Raw genomic sequence first — 20,484 nt, forward strand, 5'->3', positions numbered from 1 at the left:
ATCTTTAATTATTCTTTCCTTCAAAATTTGTCCAAATTATTGTGAATTGTTTCCTTTCCTTTATTTAATGCAAGTATTCCAGAATGATTTGAGCACTACAGTAAAACTGCTTGCTCCTTCCACACTCGTCTCCACATACTTGGCCTGTCTGCACTCTGGACGAGATCATTTGTTTTTCCCCACTGCAGTAATTACCGGTGACTTTCCTCCCATTACTCATCCTCCTTCTGCTCCCGTCTTTCACATAATCATCTTTATTAAAAATGGAGTAAAAACGCTTTTTGGTTTTGGAAATATTGTCAGACTTCCTTCAATCTGTATGCCACTCTCACTGCATGACAGCCCTGTTTCTTTTTCCCTGGTTGCAGGAACTGCTTCTAGCTGCCATTATTTACCTTCTGTATGTCCTCACCTTGAAGACAAAAATTTCTTAGGAGAGTGATCCTCCTCGCTGTTACCTGCCGGTTTTCTGTTTCCAGTGACCGTAGTTACCAAGCTGCCAGGAAATCTTCTGTGAAACCCTTCCCCTTTGATTAAGATACAATGGCCAGATCATTTCTGCTGCTCTGGTGTAAAGAAATCCAGTCTTTCTTTTGTATTCAAGTCCTTGAGTGCTTTAGCCTTGTTGATTTTTTCTAATTAGTTCTCTTGCTCTTTCCCCTTTTCACTTAGAATGCCTTTTTATAAATCTATGTTTTACCCATGTATTTATTTTAAACTGCATCTATCAAATGATTTTTTCCCCTATGACTTTAGCAGTCTTACAACATACTCACTACTTACAGAGCTAAACCGCCATCACCTCAAGAGAGCTGTTTCTCTGTTGTACCCAGCACTGCTCAGCCCCAGGCATCATTCATAGCGTCTACTCTCACCTTTATATCTGGGAAACCAGCAGCTACTGCCGGAGCAGCAATTTGTTTCATTATATTCCAGGTATCTTTTTCCATATGCAAACGTAGCTTTGGAGCTTATAGAAGGCTCTGCACAAACGTGTGTTTGCTGTGACGGTGACCGTCGTTGGCCACCGTCACCATCAGGCTCCTGGTTCTACCCGTGACACTCTTTTAAGACTTTCCCTGCTGTGGTTTTGAGCCAAACGCTTCGGGTCTGTTCCTTGTTTTTGCGCGATTAGCCTTCAGTGTTACCCAGTGGCCTTTACTACGAGGTCTGTCTTTCCGGGGCACGGGAGAGCGATTTTATTCTGCTCTGTTACCTCTCTCCTAGCAAGCTCTGTTTCATGACTGGGCAGGTCTTATGCCTCCATTTTGCTGCTCGGGCTCCTTGCTTATGCTGGCAAGGGTTTCCAGTGCTTGACACTGACCTCTTCCCAGGCCGGTACAGTCCTCTGTTTCCCACCCACTGCTCATTTATATTTCTCCTCCCTTGCCATCATCTTCTGATGGTTTTTTAGCCATCGTCATATCCATGTTTTACCCCATTTTTTTCATCTCTCTGTGTATGACAACCAACGGAGAGGGCACAGACCTGTCCCAGCCTCGTCCCTTGGTTTCCATTCCTTTCTCCGCAGTTGCCGCCGTCCTGACTTCAGCCGGCTCCTGCTCTGGGTGGTTATTCCAAAGCGCTTGTCCAGGGCAGGGCTGGGAGGGACGGGAAAGCTTTCCGGAGGTGGACGGAGGTGTGGGACTGGGGGTGTACGCTGACCGACACCCGCCCCTACGGGGAAGCAGGGGTGAGGTACCCCGGCAGGGTGAACACCAGGCAGATGACCGAGCCTTTGTACCACGGTCTGTCCGTCGCAGTCAACCTGGCGGGACGCCGGGACGTGACCCCCGCGCTGGGGTCTTGGGGAAGGCTCGGTGGGTTGCCGGTGAGTGCCGGAGGTGTTTGACACCTGAGGGCTGTGGAGCTCACGCTCTCTCTCTCCCACCCGCCACCCCCCCCACCGCGCCCCGCCTGTTTCCAGGCTTCTCGTCATGCCCAGAAACACCTCATTCCTGACAGCCTTCACCGCCCTGCGCACGGGCCGCCCGGGCCCCCTCCGCCCCTAACGGGGCCGCGTGCTCCCCGCCGCCCGCGCCGCCCTCCCGCGCCCCGCGCAGCCGCTCGGCTCTGCCCGGCGGGGCGGGGCTTGGGGCGGGGCGTGCCAGCGGCCGGGCACGCTGAGTGGCCGCCGGGGGCGGGGGCGGGGCTTGGGGCGGGGGCGGGGGCGAGAAAAGCGCCGGGGGAGCGGCGGCGGCGGCGCTGGTGGGCGCGCGGGGCGGCGGAGCGGCGATGCGCCTGACGCAGAGCATGTGCACCATCGCCGAGTGCGCGCCCGGCGGGGAGGGCTGCCCCGCCGCCGCTGCTGCTGCCGCCGCCGCCGCCCGGCCCCGCCTCGTCAAGATCGCGGTGGTGGGGGGCAGCGGCGTGGGCAAGACAGGTGAGGGGGGGGCGGCGGGGCCGTGCGGGCGGCGCGGGGCGGCGGAGCGCGGCTAACGGTTGCCTGTCTGTGTCTGCCCGCAGCGCTGGTGGTGCGGTTCCTCACCCGGCGGTTCATCGGCGACTACGAGAGGAACGCAGGTAGGCGAGCGGCGGCTTTCTTCCCGCCGGGCTTGGAGATCGGGCCCTCGGCGGGGCGGTTGCCGCCAGGTGAGGGCGGCGGGGGAGGGGAGAGCGGGGCCCGGCCCCGCCGGCGGCCTTCTCCACCGGGGGTGCCCGGGCTGGAGAGCGGCGGTGCGCCAGCCCTGGGAGTAAGTGTGCCAAACCCAGCGCTGAGCCAGGTCCCCGTGCAAAGGCGAGAACCTACAGACGGGGCTATAGGTGCCTCTCACAGGTCTCTTTTCCCCATCGCCCCCCGAGGCGTTGCAAGGCGGGCAGCTCGCTTAAGGCTCGTCCCCCGTGCCGCTCCGGCAGCCCTCGGGGAGGTGCCCAGCGGTCACCGCCGGCACGCCCTCCACCAGCACAGCTTCGCTGGTGCTGTGTCGCTGCCTCTCTGTTCTCTAGCAGGATTTACGTTGTGTGGGGAAAATGGCCCCCTCTGAAGAAGGCTTTTAGCTAGACCAAGAAAACATTCTGTAAATCTAATCTAATATTACCCTTTGCAAACTGAATGCCAGCAGTTACATGATCTAGACAGTGCCAGCTTAATGGGGAAAGCGAAGAGCTGATGTTGTGTAGTATGGTGGGACGTCTAAGCTAATATGAATGTAAAATACACAGCATTCTGTTGAGGAAGTGACTTGAAAAAGCCAAACAGATGAAAAACCCAACAAATAGGTCAGCTAGCGGAGCTCTTCAGAAAAATGGTTTGCGGAAGAGTAGAAATACTGACAAACAAACTGCCTTTCTATAATAGCTGGTTATTTTGCACCCTTACCTTTATCAACTAAGCTAAGACAGTCTTTAAGTGATTAAGTTCCAAGCTGCACAATATTAAATGCCAAGCTTCAAAATATGCCAATGCAAGATGACATTTCAGGCTTCCAGTAAAGTCATAAATTTATAGGTTGTCACATGCAAAAAACTTAACTCTGGTCCCTCACTTCATAAACAGTGATACCACTTTTCTTGCACAACTAATGGGCAGCAGAAGCAACGTTTCTCCGTGTGTGGAGTGGTGGCTGTACATGTAAACCTGTTGGTGTTCTTGTCAGGTAATCTCTACAGCAGGCACATCCAGATAGATGGAGAGATGTTGGCTATTCAAGTGCAAGATACGCCAGGAGTTCAGGTGAGCCAGATGCAGGCATGCAGTTCACCAAAGCAGCTGTAAATTTGTGTGTGCATGTGTCCCTCCGTGTGCAGCATCTTGTTAGGGTCCATTTCAGAGTTTGGTGTTCCGTGTGGGAGAGGTGGTAACTTCTGTTATAACCGGTGAAGCCAGATGTGTTGCGTGCCTGTAGTAAACGCAACTCACTGTTCTGATGAATCATTTGTACATTGGAGGCCCATTACTTTTGAGTGGCTGAATTACTTAAGTGTCTTGTTCCTGTATATTGGGAACATTAGACATAAAACCAGAAACAATTCTGTGCAAATAAGGTACATGTGGAAGAAAATGTCATGACCGCTGCCCAATGAGCTTCATAAATGTGTATGATAGAAAGCGAAGTCTGCTATATTGTGGCTGTGCTCATTAGTGTGTCACAAGCTAAAGTTTTGGATGTATAGACCTGAGTAATGCTGGATTGTTGCCTTTTTGAACTGGGCAACACTCCAGGTCTAAATGCTTCCAGCTCATATCTTTGCTTCCCCAGACTTACTGTCTAGCCAGTTAATTTCCCATTCTGTGGAACTACAAAGTCTTTCTCTGGATGCAGAACTACTCAGGTCAATTTTCCATTTGAGTATAGCAAACTCCAGTGTTAAATTCCAGCTTTTTGCAGCTGAATCAACATGCATTTATTCGCCGTGCTCAGATTAAGTTTGTACTTAAATGTGAAATGCAAATACTATGTCTGAAGCTGTAAAATGCTATGTAGCTTTACAGACTCTTAAAGACAGGTTCCTTTAATCTTTTATGACTTCAGCTATCTAATTTGAGACCATTCATTTTTCAGATCCATGAACACAGTCTGGATTGTAATGAGCAGCTGAACAGATGCATTCGCTGGGCAGATGCCCTGGTGATTGTCTTCTCCATCACAGACTATAAAAGCTATGAACTACTCAGTCACCTTTACCATCATGTTAGACAGTTGCATCCAGGAAACGCAGTACCTGTTGTCATCGTAGCAAACAAAGCTGATCTCTTGCATATCAAAGAGGTGGAGCCTCAGCATGGACTTCAGCTGGCCAACATGCTGGGCTGTACTTTCTATGAAGTATCAGTCAGTGAAAACTATAATGATGTCTTCAATGCCTTCCATCTCCTCTGTAAAGAAGTCAGTAAACAGCAAACAACCAGCACCCCTGAGAGGAGGAGGACCTCTCTTATTCCACGGCCAAAATCACCCAACATGCAGGATCTGAAGAGAAGGTTTAAGCAAGCTTTGTCTGCCAAAGTGAGGACTGTCACTTCTGTTTGACAGCAGAGCTGTTGATCTTCCCAACATTTAGCCTGAGATTGAAACCTGGGGTGTTTAACACTGGCACATCAAGAGTCCAAGGCATTGTGGAAGAAGGATGGTTCAGGTAGCCTTCTGCATGGCTGTAGAAACAAGCAGTTGCTTAAAAAAGGAACAGTGGCACATCATTGGAAAATGAAAAAACCCAAAAACTCTTGAAATGGTTCTAGGATGTGACTTGTAGAACAAGTATTTTCATTTGGAAAAGGAACTTTCCAGTAAATGAAACAAGCCTTCAATTTGCCTTTTCTCCAATGGGACAGATTTGACTAACACATGTGCAGAAACAACCTTTTAGCTGTAACTCTCAACTTCTCGTACTTGAGCAGGGAAACACCCTGAACTGCAGTTCACTGTTCAGAAGTAACCACTTGAGTCTTGTTTTCACTTGGATGAAGGACAGCATGATGGATTGGTTTAATCTTATTGCACAGTAGAACTGTTTATTTCCCATGTATTTCAAAACAATAAGTAAACATGAAATAATTCTGTAAAAATAAGTGGACAAGACTGGGTGTCAAGACTGTAAACAATGGTCCTTTATTTTTTTACTAGCTATGTTATTGTGACAACTTGACCAGACTCCTTGTATGTGAAACTATTGTCCACAGGGTGTAAACATATCTAGTTACAAATCACTTGTGGATTTTTTTACTGTCTGAAAAAAATACTCTACAGACTAAATGATCCAGCATGGAGCGCTTGAGGAATGAGCATGGAGTTGGAGTGATAGTCCATTACAGCTGCCAGTGCAAGACACTTCCCTCTGCATGCAATAGGCACAGAAGGAATGTGGCTGTAATTCAGCTCGCTGTGAAGCACAGCTGGCTCTAGGCAATGAAGCTGGTGGTTTGTTCTGAGCTGAGCCAGTCCCTGTTCATCCTTAAACACATGTGGCAGACTATGTAATTTTTTTACATTGAGCCAATGGGGTTCACAGGCTAAAGGCCTTATATACATGCACTTTAAAAAGCCAGTTGTGCTTTTGTTTAAACTGTAACTTATTTATTTTGTGTACAGTTACTCCTTGTAGGGAGTGGACTTTTCATTCTTACTGCCTGGTTCAACATCATTAAATTTTTGAATTGCGTGCTTTCTTGTGTGCTCTTCATGGGTGAGAAACAATGGGCAATAACCAGTGAAATGTTGAGACAAAGTAATAGTTTTCTCAAGGTAGTTAACATACATGGCAGAAACAGTCAGAAGGCTTTTCCTGCCTATACTGTTGCTTTATTAGCATAAACTGCAGGGGGGTGCTCTCGCAACTGCTTTACAACTTCCTTTTAAGAAATTCTTTTAGGAGAGGAACTTAAAAAGGCAGAGACCTTTCAAATTAAAATGGGGTTCTTTATCTGCCCTTGTCAAAAAAAAAAAAAAAGCTCCAGTAAGAAAAGAATGATGTAAGGTAGGTCAGACTCTGGAAGAATGCTAAGTCTTTTAAGTTACATGACACTGAAGAACTTAATCAAATTACTACAAGTCTTCAATCATTTTATTCATGCTTAAAGTACCTTTACTGAGAGCCTTCCTGAGGAGGATGTTTGTGCTGGGCCTAGGGTGACTGCTGCGCAGCTTTACCTGGTTAGCATGCAGCAGTAATACCTGGTGTAGGGAAACCCCTGACGAGGTCCTGCTGATGATACTCCTTCTGACTAAGCTACTAGCCAAGTGGCTTAGGACTAGATTTATGAACAAAATTGAGCTTGACCACCCAGTCTGAGCTTATTACCAAATACTACTTGGCTTATTAATATAGTAGTAAATCCATTTGCCAAGGATGGCCCTGTGTTTTCTCTTCCTCATACCTTTTGAGTGTTGCTTAGTGTCACACGCAGAAGGCTTAGAGACTCCTTGCTGTGGTCCTGTACCTGCCCAATCAAAGTCTTGTCTGCGCTGTTCCTGCTCACATGCAACTGGCAGGAGGCCTGCCATCCCCCTGGCCTTTTCCCCAAGCACAGGCTACGTGTAGCTACTAAACCTACTTCCTACAAACAAGGAGCCAACTATTACACTCAGGTCACTGAAAAGGCTCCACTCCAGTCTTGGTCTAGAAGAGGAGCAGGCTCTTGTGACCATCTCCTTTCACCTCTTCAATTATTGAGTATGAGATGGTGGCTGAGTCCCAGCATCCATTGCCACAGCTGTGGCCCCACGGGCTGAAAAGATTCCTCCAAAGGGTGTGTGTCATCGGAGAGGATGATGACTTGGAAAACAAGTCTCTGCCTCAGTAAGAGGAGCTGCTTGACCTGTAGGAAGTGCAAGAGCACCAGTGTCTGCTTCACCTCACCCCCTTCTCATTATCCTATATAATATGTCCTCAGATGGCCAAGTCAGAGACCTGAGAGCATCTGATGAAAGACAGGTGAGGGAGGAAGACCACAACTGCCAGCTTCCATCATCTCAGGAAAGCGGCAGCATCTCAGAGGTGTGAGTACCTGAACTCACTGGCCAGCAATGGCCACTGGATGCAGGACAGCCTTTCTGCTACCAGCAGAGTGTGGAAACCCCTCTAGGACACCTCCCAAGACAGAAAGTCTAGGTTCTTAGGAGTAACAAATAGTGCAAAAGACAAATGGGTGTCAGGAATACACAGTCCTGACATGCGTAGCCCTATGTACTAGGAGAGAAGGAGAAGAGGGATGAGGTTCAGCATTGTAAGAGCATTGCTTTATTGATTACAGAATTTACAAAACATCCATATTCTAAGATTAAACAGTACAGAAGGACAGAAAAGAAACCAAGAGACTGGCTATTTGCTTTCTAGTTGCTCTGTTCAAACTATTTCTTGAGCTTTTAACATTGCAATCTCATAATATTTCTCATTTTTTATAGCACAAAGTTCCATTCTATAGTAATTCTTATAAATCTCTCTTTCATAGAAGCAACATTGTCCATGCTTTATAATCTATCTATTGTTTCCTTCCAGCCACTCAAAAGTGAATTTAAATCACAATGCACTCTTTTCTGAAGACCATTATAAACATTTAAGAGAACTTGGACTAGCTAGTGAACAAAGGTTAAAAAGCTACTTCCCATTTAATCTATTCCTTTGGCATAATAATGAATGCTATGATAGAGTGAATGTCACTTATAATTTCACATTCTCATCTCAGTGTAAGCTGTAGTCTCAGCATCCTTTGGGTATAGCAAGAGGATGCAGCTTTAGAGCTCCACCATTTTATGTTGCGATTCGGAAGTCTTGGTGCTATACGCCTTCACAATCTCTATTGGCTGCTGCTTTTTTATCACAGATTGTATCAAAGTTTTATAAGGAAAAATTACTTAACTGAATTTGATAGCGGCTCTTTCACGATCATGAATTAAAAATAAAAGCTGTTCTCTAATCATGCTGTTCAGAAATCTAGCTCAAGAAATAATCTGTTGCTGTGGCCTCTTGAAAATGGGATCGTGCTCTTTTTTTTTTCTCTTTTTCTTTTTTAAATGCATGTGAGGGGAGGATTCTTCCAGGGCTATCATCAAACCATCACAGCCCATATGGCCTCCTGCGTAAACCTACAGAGAAGTGTGCCATCAGAAACAGTCTTTTCTCCCTGGACTGTGGGTGGAGAAACTAGAGCAGGAAATGGGAAGCTGAGCCAGAAGCAACCACGTAACCCAGCACTTGAGTCTGGCTCTCTGCTTCTCTGCCTCTACCAGTCCCACTGGGAAAGCATCACCGGACTGGGAGCTGCTCTGCTGGCTAAATCAGGGCTGCGCCCTGTCACCTCTCTGGGGTGAGGGACGAAGTAAGAGAGGAGGCGGTTAATGCTGTATAAGGCACATGTGTTTTTCAAGGTAACACGACAGAGAGGGGGGATTTTGCTAGCCTTTCACTCCCTCAGCAGCATTTCCCACCAGAAGCAACCCCAGCGAGACCATCAGGAATACTCCAAGAAAAAGGTCCTGCTTGGGGACTGCAAATTCAGCATCACTTGGTCCTCAGCTGCTCCTTTTCTAGGGGATTATTACAAGTGATCATCCTTGCTGCACAGAGCAGGGCTGGGGTGATTCAGCACTGCACGGTGTTACTGGTAAGGAGGAGGGAGTTGTTGCTGAACAACTGGACCATTTTGAAGAGCTGCCTGTGAGCTGCATATGTTCCCCTGCAGCCGGATACCCAGCTGCTTCACCCTGGTTCAATTGGAGCCATGACTGCAGCAGGGGACATGTCATTTTTTTGGAAGGCTTTTGGGAAGAGTGACAGACCAGGGATTTGACGTTTCCAGCCAAGGCACTCACTCGTCTTCTCCACAGATCCTCCCTTGTCAGATATCGGTGTCAGGCTGGAGACGGTCTGTGGCAAACAACAACTCAATAGCACTACATGGTGTCAGGAGTGCCGAGGAGAGCACGATTACCTGAAAGGAAGGGGGAGAAGAAACAACAGGTCAAAATGAAGGGCACAGAGATTGATCACAGTACTAATGAGCCACAGATATGAACTGTTTGTTTCACCTCGCACTAGACAAGCTGTGTGTTTCTGGTGTTTACTAACAGGGCAATACAACTTGCCCAGTGAAACTGTCTGCTTGCTAATAACTGCAGTTAAATCCCCGTAAGGAGCATAACGACTGTTAGCATTGTTCTCTTAATGAATGTGTGCTTTGACTCATTTCTGCCCACATCTTACCCGGTGATTTGTTGTGACTGCCGTTGTGTTTACTGCAAGGCACCAGCTGATGAAGCAGGGGTTTCCTCTCCTCTAGCACAGTTTTGACTGATGGCTGTTTCCTCTCAGTGGAAGGTAAGGTGAGCACCGCAGAAGTGCTGCCGGCCTGCTGCAGGGAGCTACAGTCCCTGTTCAGAACTGTCTCTTCAGGCCAGGCACAGGCTGTTCTGCACAGCAGGACCAAGGCTCAACCTTGAGCACTGTCGGGATGCTATCACTTTTGTTTGTTCAAATTTTTAATCCAAGACAGGTCTGATGAATGAAACCGTTGCTCACTACAGCCATGATACACACCCTGCTAGATGCAGGTATCTGTTTTTCTTAAGTGAAAACCACTATGCAGGTGCCTAGCATGAAGGCTTCTCTGCAGGGCAAAGCTACCAGCAAGGAGCAAGCGCATATGCGCTTGCTGCGTGGAGCTGACTCAGGGTCAAAGTTGTAGGACTTACAAAGCCCCAAGTTCAGTAGTGTTTGTAAGGTCAGGACTGCAGGCAGGCAGGTGGGGGCAGATTTATCTTACTAGCCCACTTGAACATGAATTTGATTCTTCAGTGCAAATCCGAGGAGAAGCACAAGCATCGACAACAGAGAATGTCTGTGTGTCCATTTCCTGCAGTAGCTATCAAACCGCTTGTGCTCTTCATCGCACGGCTTAAATGTGCAGTAGTGCTGCATTTCAACATTTTTTGTTGTTCTTTCTTTCATCTTTTCACTTCAAATAATGAAAGGAATCTGGAGTGAAGTTACTACAGATCCCTTCTGTTCTGATGATAGTCTCCCCCTCACTTCTCCCCTTGTCCTCCCACACAATCTGCGGCAAACTGACACTGATTATCTCTTTTCCTTCCTATGGATGAAAAACTCTCAGCAATTTGCAGATGCCAAAGGCTGACACTGTCTTACTTATGTTACGTGAGAATCAGACTATAGCACAGTATGTGCTCATCCTGTTATCATGCAGCTTAATTCTGAAAAACACGAGGGGACACGTTACCGAAGTTTTTTGGGTGTACAAGCCAAACATCAACAATAGCCACTGCCAGATAAAAGCAATTTTTTCTTGGAGTCCCACCACTGAACCCTGAGGGGATCTGTGCAACTAATAGCAAGCCTAGAGAAAAAAATGAGAGCTGCAACTTTTAACGTCTGAGAAAGGATGCAGCAAAATACAGTGGGACTTCCCTCCTTTCCCTCCAAGACCTCTGAGGGCTCATTAAGGGGGATAAATGTGAATATATGTTCCTTCTATTTTTACAGAGAAGGGGGGAATTGCCCAGATAAGTAATGTCCACCTCTTCTCCAGGCAGGTCTCTTCAGGACAGTGTACCTCCTTTGCAGACCCTCTCCTTGTTCAGTACAGCGTGCCTATCTTTGATGCTTCATCTGAACAGCTACCCCGGCTGATGGCAGTCGAGGAGCCAGGAGCTCCCATCCTGACCCACTGCACTGCAACGGGCAGTTCCCCCTCAGCAGAGGGCAGGGAAGGATGCAGCTAACATCTGGCGGTGCATCTGGAGGGGTTTATCTGTCTGCATGCCTCAGTCACAACCACATAGATGGTTGTGTGTGTTGGGAAGGTGAAACATCCACTCATGCTCTTTCCCCTTTTTTTACTCTCCTGATTAAAGTGGAAAAAAAAAAAAGATAATTTCTTCCTTTGAAAGTAGGATACTTCTCACTAGGTTAGGGGAGCTATTGACCACCATCCAAAACCAAATGATGCATAGGAAATGCTGTATTCCTTTGTGCTCCTCCATGGGAAATAAATTTGTCATTCATATTCAGACACAGAGCAGTTCTGTGGATGGAAACACGTGTCTCCTACTCCACATTTAAATGTCATTTGCCTCAACTCCAAACAACTGCTGAAGTAATCAGTGTGCCCTGTCAGTTTTTCTGTTACTTTCCTCAATTCTTTATTTTTGCATCCACACGTCTCTCCATTTCTCCAAGAGCCAATGATTAGTATAAATGTCAGTGCTTTGTTTGACTGGAAGGGACTTGGGAGGCCAGTGTTCCCCTGATGCCTGAACCCGATTGCCCGAACACCACAAAAAAGCTCTGTTAAACACTGGCTCGAGTTAGACAAATGCCTGGCTTTTTGAAAAGAGAATAATCCTGAACAGGTGGCACATATTCACTGCTATAGTGCAGAAATCCAGGTAAATCCAACAAACTCATAAACTTTTTTTATGAGAGAGACTTGCATAACTGCTTCTTTTCTTCTTTCTCTTCCTCCTCCTGCCTCTCCCCCCAAGTCCTTTCACCTCTAACACTGCACATTTGGACAAAGGGCAAGATGCAGTAAAAGCTTAAAATTCTTTAGGAATCTGCCTCAGAGGGTGACCTGCCGCCAGGGTTAAGCCAAAGCAAAGCAACACCAGATCCCATGTCACCACTGTCAAGCCTCAAGTCCCTCCAGAAAGCCAGTCAAAAGTCTCCCTGCATAGTTCTCTACCAACTCATGTGTTAACCCTCTGCTTATCTTTCAGGGTGAATTAATACATTTTGGGTGTGGATTAACTTGTCCATCAGTGTGTCACAACTCAATCCCCCTTCAAGATGGGAAAGAATTTTATTCGCTGTTTAGAGGAGATTAGCAATAGGCTAATTGGGAAGAAATGTGTTATCAGATTAAAAAAAATTGCTAAAAATGGCACTCCGTCTTACAAAATACTGCTTGGAGACTGCCTTGCAGAGACAACTAAAACGTGGAAAACACATGTCAAACCCAGGGGCTGCTCAGGCTTTGGTTGGCTCCATTTTGCTAGCGATTTCTCACTAATCCAAACTGCATTCCATAGGAATTGAAAACAAGATGTTTACAAGCCACCCTGGAAACTAGACTGATGTTTACGATGCAGCTGGTTACACAGCACTTCTTTGCAGTTTTTAGATTACCCTGTATAGCTGCACTACTCAGCAGATACCCGATTGCTCTTGTACACGCTCCTCCACCGTTAACAATGATTTTTAACATCTCAGATGCCACCACAGCCCATCTATCCTCCTCCTCTCCCTCCCCACTCCATTCATGTGACAGCTGCTGTAGTCAAGTTCTGCTGCCAGAGAGTGGAAGAGGCGAAGACCAGCTGCACAGACGCTACTGAAGCCTCACCATGGGAGTCATCCTCCTTCCAGGAGTCTGACAGCACATTCAAGGGCAGCAGAGACTTGGGGCTTTCTCTGTATCACCTGCTTCAGGCTACTTAAGGCATCTAGCAGTCAGATATCTATCAGAGATACCTGGCCTAGACCAGAAACTCGTACAGCTGTATCCAGGCTAATTTATCTTGCTCTTCAGCAATGCCAACGGACCACCAGGCTCACCACTGATATGTCACTAGATGGTACTCAGACCCTTGACAGGCTTCTCCTGAGCATGCCTGCACTATGTCCTGTAGATGCACTGCCAGAGAGCCTGTAGCCTTTTGGACAGCAAATGTTTCTGTTTATAAAGAATACCAATAAATGAATCTATTGAGACATGATGAAAGCTCCTTCAGAATAATGCCAGTCTGTTCTAAACTCTCCAACCTGAGTTTGAACTTTTATTGTTGACTCTAACATGTGAAAAACAGACCCTTGGTGTCTCAGCACTTGTTGCCTACAGAATGTTTCACAGCAAAATCCTAACACCATTCCTGTCCGTGTGGCTGTGGCTTCGTGCAGGTTTGGTACCGGTGCTATAGGGAACATTATCTAATGAATTTTCTTAGTCTTTGTTCAGATAGGAAATGTACATTTAGAGCTGTTTTTACCTGGGTACCAGGTTTGCGTGTTGCTACCAGATCCTTCACCATCTTGACCTCGGAGACTGTCACTCCACCAATCATAAAGATGATCAGAAGAGGATAATCACCAGGGTGAGGGCGATTCACCTGTAAAATGAAGGAAAGCATTATTTGTAGTTGCTTAGTCCAACTCCAAACTTACGGACTACCAGTGATCAGCTCGCTGGGCTGCTGGAGGAAGATTAATGAGGAAGCTGAGAAAGAAATATTCATGGAATGCTGGTTCCTGTAGCAGCTGAGAGGGAAATCAATGGGGATGATGCCCAGTTAAAACTAATGAACTGTTTCCAGGGAAATGGGAGTCTTCATGGCTTCCATTGAAACCTCGAGGAGTTTCTCGTAAGGTCTGAGGGCTTCTCCCTCCATTCCTTCTTCATTTCTTTCCTCCCTTTCCCAGAGTGGGAGGAGAGTACTTGGGAGGATGCACAGTTTGGCTACACGTATGCATAGGGCTTTAAGGAAGGAGGGGTAAATAGCTACCCGGTAGAAGCAAGGAGTCCAGCCTAAACGTGCTAGAATCCCTGCCTGCGGTCAGCAATAGAAAGAATCATGAGTAATGTGCTTTCACCAGTCCAGTGAATAATCCTTTACAATTCATCCAATGAAAATAAATCAGGTTCATTATAGTATAAAATCAGTTTCCAGCTTGTTTCACTTCAGAGTTTTCAATACTTCTATGACTGGGGTGTAACTAATATAGAGAAACTTCAGCTCAAACAGAATACTTGTTTCATTTCCCCCCAATTATTAAAATGGCACAAACATTCCACTTCAGTTAAGACTTTATAAAACCGTGTTTTAATTTTAAATGTGAAGGTGATGCTTTACATCAGTTTTCTCTTAACCACCTCTAAAAGCTTGATTACTTTGCTGTTCCCTAGCAAACTCTTTCTTTCTTGATTAAAACACACTCCCCTGACAACGTCTTGCTCCAGTCTTTGGGAGTGATGTCAATGGAGCCCGTGCAATTGCTCTTGTCACACCACCTTTGAGTATGAAACACTCCAAATGTTTGGCTCTGAAAAGTGTCAATGAGAACAGTTTAATTTGCTCCTTTTTAGACTCTCCGCCCCCTCTCCCTCCACAAGCGTAGGTTTTTGACAGCATTCACTCGACAGAATGAAAGTGGTCATCAACCCGTGTTTGGGCGGAGCACAGTTCCTTTGCTTTCACCACCACGGCAGCTGTCTTTGACCCCTGTGGCTCCAGCTCCTGAGGGTACAGCTCTTCTTCTCCTCCTTGTTGTGGCTGCCCTGTATTTAGTCTTTGGGCAGTTTTTCATCCTGCAGCTCTGTCAGGCTTCGTGACTGGCAACCTTCAGAAGAGACTCTTCCCTTTGAAGCAAGCACGGGGCGGGGATGGTGCACTCTCTCTCCAGGCTAGCTGGCCTTTGATTACACAGGGCTCCCTGTTCAATGCTGCTCCCCAGGCAGGGAGCTCTTCAACTCCCCGGGAGTTTGAAACTAGTACAATAAGCCTTAGATAGATATATTAGCAAGCGAGTATTTGTGTACTGGGTGTTTATTCTCTGAATCGCCCCCACTTTGGCAGCCATCTTCATTGAACTGATGGCACAGATAGCATATATACTACAATTAAACAGGCTGTCCTGCAATTCTGGTGCGATGTTGAGCAATTTTCCATTTACACCAACAGACCAACTAAATGGATACACCAGAGCTTACAAAGACTTTCTCTACGCACTTTCCCACATCAGACTACTCACTTCTTACCATCTGCATATAACATAGTGTCAACCTCAAATGAAAAAAAGTCCATTCCTATTACAAACACCATGAGGAATTTAAGTAAGACCTAAATATTTACTTACAAAGCAGGGCAGCTAGAGCTATTACTTGCTAAAATATTAGAGTATTTCATGCCATAATTGCTGTAAGCAGTGACACAAGGTTAAAGAAATAACCGCTCGCAAAGATGGTGAAGATAAAAGTTGACAAAACGCTCTGCTATGGCACTTCAAGATAATACAGGAATTACTGTTTTATTCCTTTTCATGGATCTTTGCTCTTCTTAACCCTCTCGCCAGAGCAAACAGCTCCACTCCATCTCACGAAGCTTCTGAAAGACCCAAGACGTATGCAAAGAGCTCAAACTTCGGAAGCTTGCTATTGAATAAAGCCTCTCTTTCCTAAGAGAAACAGTTCACAGGCACCATTGACATCTTTGCTAGTGACAACAAACTCATCAGAAACATGCATGCATAACATTGGACATCCAATATAAAAGCATTAATCGGAAAACACAAGCTTTCATGGTAATACTACAGAGAAAATGGCTTGACAAATCATTTCCTTCAGTCAAAATAAACCTAGATCCAAACACATGGTGCCTATATAAAACTTATTATTTTTCAGAAGACTAAAGTTCAAACCACAAATTCCAGAAATGCATATTAAAAATACTATTAGGCATGCAAACTCTAAATTAAATTAAAATTGCAATGAAAAGGGTCTTGGAATCTGTAATTTTGTTATGCTATGCACAAGTGTTTTGAAGGAGGACAATACTTTGGGTACAAAATATTTGGCTGTGTTAAGAATGCAAGTTTCTGCCAAGATGTTTTTGTTTGATAATACAACCACCCAAGGCTCTCTCTTTTGAAGGAACTGGCTGTGTGTAGCTAAACACAGCTGATTTTTGTGATACAGAAGAACTGAAACGGACTGCAACAAAACGTTGAGATCCTTCTGGGATCCTTCTAAAGTTCAGTTGGTTTGGGACATTTCTGAGGCCTCTGAATCGCATTTACTGTGAAATCTAAATTTTGCAAAAATCCCCAAGTGAAATTCACTTTCAGTTCAAAAAGCCATGCATTAAAAAAATTGGGACAGTTATCTTGGGCCATTAGAAAGACTAAGCAAGAAAAAAGCAAAAACCATTACATCGAGCGAAGGAGCCTGAAGGAAGGAGGAGGAATGGTTCCCTGTGCTAGCAGAGCATCCCAGCTGGACATTAGCCTTCTCTCCAGCTCTGAGCCCACCACTACTGCATTTCCTCAGGATGGTTAGAGGGCTCTTTGCTGGCGCACGTGTCTGCATGGAGGAGGGGTAGAGGGGGAGATGGGAAAGCCAGGTGACAGCGGTCAATAAAACTCTAAAACTGAAGCAGGAAGGGTTCGAGAACAGGTTTGTTCTCATGGCAGATCACAAAACACAGCCTTTTCCTCTGAGGAAAGTCAGCAGAAATGAATCCTACTGCCCCACAAGGGCTATCGCTGCCAACCAGGACACCATCACCAATGCATCTGGTATTTGTGACCAACCAGAAACCAATTAATTTAGCTGAATAACTGGAAGAAGGAAAACACATTGATCACCAGAAACTAAACTGCCATGCAAGGCACTTGGCATCAATGATACCAAGCTCAGACCATCATAAACCACATGTGTTCCAGAGCGGCAGTCAAAAGAGGAATCTTTGTGGCAGGGAAGGCTTTTCCCTTCACCTTCCCTGAGCTTCAAAACAAACACATCCACCAGAGAAACAACTTCTGGGTGAGAAGTATCTTTAAAAGTCTGTCCTGGATGAACACGTCTGAGTCCATCACTTACCAAAGCATGTTCATGTGAGTTGGCATTTATATTCAGGCATTGAGGAAGAAATAAAAATATAAGGAAGCTCATGAAATAATTACAGTGCTGATGGTGCGGTAAGTGGAGAAGATCCTCTTGTGTGAGAAACACAGGCTGGTCAGCATAATTATCGAGCACTTGCCAACAAGCCAGGCTACAAACGAAATGAGCAAGCACGGACACATTTGTGAGGTATGTGATGATGCCTATGAAATATTCATCCTACATAAGGTTCACTTGCTCATCTGCTATATATTCCTTACAGTAGGGTACATTTCTTATTGGCAGAGATGCAGGTGCTTACAGGTACATATTGCCATAATATACTTCATACTCTTACATAATACTCTTCAATGGAGAACTCAGGATGTGCAGTAAGACAGAGCTGAATGTACAGCATGCTAGCTACTCCACAGTTCATCTCTGTAGACATTTAACAAACACTTAGCATAGACTAATTTGTAAAGCAGAGTAAACTCTTGTAGAAAGACTGTCTTAAAACATGCTAAGAGCATCCACAAGGCAATTTCTGACTAACAGGCTTCCTTCCTCCCCACTGCAAGTTGAACCTTATCAAGCTATAGAAAAGGCACTGAATATGGAGCATGACAACCTTCCTCCCCTGTGACACCTGTCTGTTCATGCTTCCCTCCTATCTCAAGGCTGCTTGGTGTCCTTAAAATCCTTTGATGAGGTGCCTTGTGGAATGCCATTTGGAAATCCAGGTAGGTTATATGAACTGGCACTCGCTTATCAATTTGCTTGTTGGGTGTCTGAGGTAAGGCTTCCCTTTAGCAAAGCCACATTGCCTCCTCCCAGACATATCATCCTTATTTAGGTGTCCAGTCTGCTCCATTCCTCCTGTTCAGCAGGTCCTCCCCATCTGTACTGTACCTGCAATGCGGTGCCTCAAGCTATTCCCAGCCCCCCTGCAAGGATTTAACTCTCCCAACGGCCCCTTAAGTTCTGCTGAACAATATAAACTCAAATACATAAAATCAGCTACTGCCATATGATGGTATGACCTCAGGAAAATCTTACAAATGAGCTTGGGAAGCCTCGTTTACCTTCATGAACATGCTGAATCCAGTTTTAAGGAGGTCGGTGAGGCCTGATGACATGTGCTCAATATCAACAGGATCAGGTCGATCAGGATTACAGATCTCTTCCACTACCTGTTTCAGCAGCGGTTTGTAAGAAGCCTGCACAAAAAGAAAAACGTGCTGTGAGTAAACCTGTTTAGGCTTGGTGCAACTGCTCTTCTAAATGTTTTATTTCCATTAAAGGTAACAAAAATAATTATCCTAGAAAGGAAACCATTCAGAGAGTTAAAAAATTATCGAAGCAGCAGTGGTCTTTGTGACCTTGACCACAAATGGGGTGCCCCAGCACAGCATCAAACTGAAAAGACAGGAAGACAGCCACACATTTACTCTGCCCCATGTGTATTATGTGAGTAAAGGGAGGCAAGGAAGAAAGGGGGCTTCTAGTTTCTCCAGAATCTTTTTGGAGGTAGTACAGAAAGGGATAGCAATAGGGATGACACTCTGTTGCCCATCATGCACCCAGAAGATCTCATTCCCTTTGCAATGATTGTACAAACACTTAAACAGGGATTTTTCGGAGGGGTTGCTTACTGACCACTCCTGCCTTCCCACAGGTGTCATGTCAGCACTGAAGCCTGGATATCAGCAGGGCTGGGAAGAGGCCAACCTGCCTGTTTGTCCCTGGTGGGAGAGCAGAGCTAAGGAGGCCCTCTTAGTCCTTCAGCTTCTACAGCCAGGGCACTTTACACAATACTTCCTCCTGTGGAAAACCTTGAGAAAAACAGGCCAAACAACCCCACTGATACCATGCATGTCAGAGCTTCAGAGAAGTTACAGACCAGGAAGAGTGGAACCTGTAAAGGTGCAAATGGTCAGCATCCTGGAAGATCCACTTCCAAAGGATCCACCCTGCATCCCCTTCAGGGTCCACAAACCTGTGCTGAATATGAATCAGTAGCCTAGAAACTTCCACATTCCCTTACCAAGGTGTAAAGCACTCTGCCATCCTGAAAAAGTTTCTAAGATAAAAGTTTTAGGGACTTGTGGAAAGACGCTCTTTACTGAAAATTCGACCTTAGTTGGTTTACAGATGTTTTGGTTTGCTGCTTTCAACTTTGCCTAAACTGCAACAGAACCACAATCGTTTCCGGAAGTGCAACAGTCTTAGAAAATTAGCAGCTGTCAAATTAGCACATTTGTTTTCCTTTGGGACTAGCCCAGGTATACATCATCCCCTAGATTTCTTAAGGGAATCAAGTGTATCATCATTCATTTTGTAAAGATGGTATCTACAAGAGACATCATGCAAGATAAACATAAAAAGGGATGGAAAACAAAAAGCAAGCTGCTTGGCTTGGAACTAAAATTTTCTGCTGTAATTAAAGAAATGTTTTTCATCCAGCACTTTACAGTGAGAAACAAAACTTACAGTTTTTGAATACAATCCTGTCAACAAGGATTTATACAACTCATCTAGCTCTTCTCACATCACATGCATAATTTTTAATTGAGCCAACAAAGCGAATTACAGCAGACATGAGCTGCAGAATCTTTTAGGAGAACAAGCCAAGGTTTGTGTAAAATCTAGTCACGCAATAAACAACTGTTTGAAAACACACATGCAGGCATGAAGTCCTATGTATAAAAATCTGTTTAATATCTTCATAGATGAGGAACAGAAAGACATTAGGAATGAAGTATTTTTGGAGTAGAGATCAAATCACAGTTAAACAGAGAGGCTTACTGGACAAAATTAAAGGAAAAATATTATCTGAATTCAGACAAAACTATGTACTCAAAAGATGTTAAAAATGTGCTATGATTTTGCATGTCTAAATTTTCAGCACCAAAACTCAGTGCGCTTCAGAACGATCCAATTCGGCTACACAGATATTAAAAGGCAGATACTATGATCACGTACCTTTTTTTAGCTATGATAGTTTCAAATATTTTCAAAATATTTTATGACTTGAAATTCATCTATTACATTTTTAGGGAGTTTTACTTTATTTTTTATACAACCCCCAATAGCTGCATTGATTTCTAACTCATATAATGAAACTTTTATCAACTCTAAATTTTGGCGGGGCACAAACTGTGTTTAAAACCGTTGTTAAAAACCTCAATGGCTATGGGACATACCTCAGACAAGATTATAAGGAGAAAAGGAGAGAGAAAAGAGAGAGAAAGAAAGAGAACGAGAAAAGAAGAGGGAGGGATGGAAGGAGGGAAAGAGGAAGAGAGGCACGGAGGAAGGGAGGAATATACTTGAGATCAAGATGAAGGAAAAGAACAGTAGTTACAATATCAGGCAAAAGAAATACTCTCCTCTTGCATGGTCGCTACATGGAGTCGTTTGATAACCTGATGAAA

General features: G+C 45.2%; 2 protein-coding genes across 2 annotated transcripts in view; one reads left to right on the forward strand and one right to left on the reverse strand.

The window, feature by feature from the left end:
- The first annotated feature begins 2,235 nt into the window (after positions 1-2,235).
- On the forward strand, positions 2,236-6,093 carry RASL11B (RAS like family 11 member B). Its single transcript, XM_059817831.1, has 4 exons — positions 2,236-2,383; positions 2,467-2,523; positions 3,597-3,673; positions 4,503-6,093. The coding sequence occupies exons 1-4, from the start codon at positions 2,236-2,238 to the stop codon at positions 4,968-4,970; spliced, it is 750 nt and encodes a 249-aa protein (XP_059673814.1). The 3' UTR covers positions 4,971-6,093.
- Positions 6,094-7,703: 1,610 nt separating this feature from the next.
- The window catches only part of SCFD2 (sec1 family domain containing 2), a 202,016-nt gene continuing 189,235 nt past the window's right edge, over positions 7,704-20,484 (reverse strand). Inside the window, exons 7-9 of the mRNA XM_059817814.1 lie at positions 18,133-18,267; positions 13,440-13,559; positions 7,704-9,367 (exon numbers count right to left, since the gene is read on the reverse strand). Coding sequence (XP_059673797.1) covers positions 9,275-9,367; positions 13,440-13,559; positions 18,133-18,267 — 348 coding nt within the window. The 3' untranslated portion in view covers positions 7,704-9,274. The remainder of the gene's footprint in view (positions 9,368-13,439; positions 13,560-18,132; positions 18,268-20,484) is intronic.

The sequence above is a fragment of the Gavia stellata genome, chromosome 5 (assembly GCF_030936135.1).
Source record: "Gavia stellata isolate bGavSte3 chromosome 5, bGavSte3.hap2, whole genome shotgun sequence".
Lineage (NCBI taxonomy): Eukaryota > Metazoa > Chordata > Aves > Gaviiformes > Gaviidae > Gavia > Gavia stellata.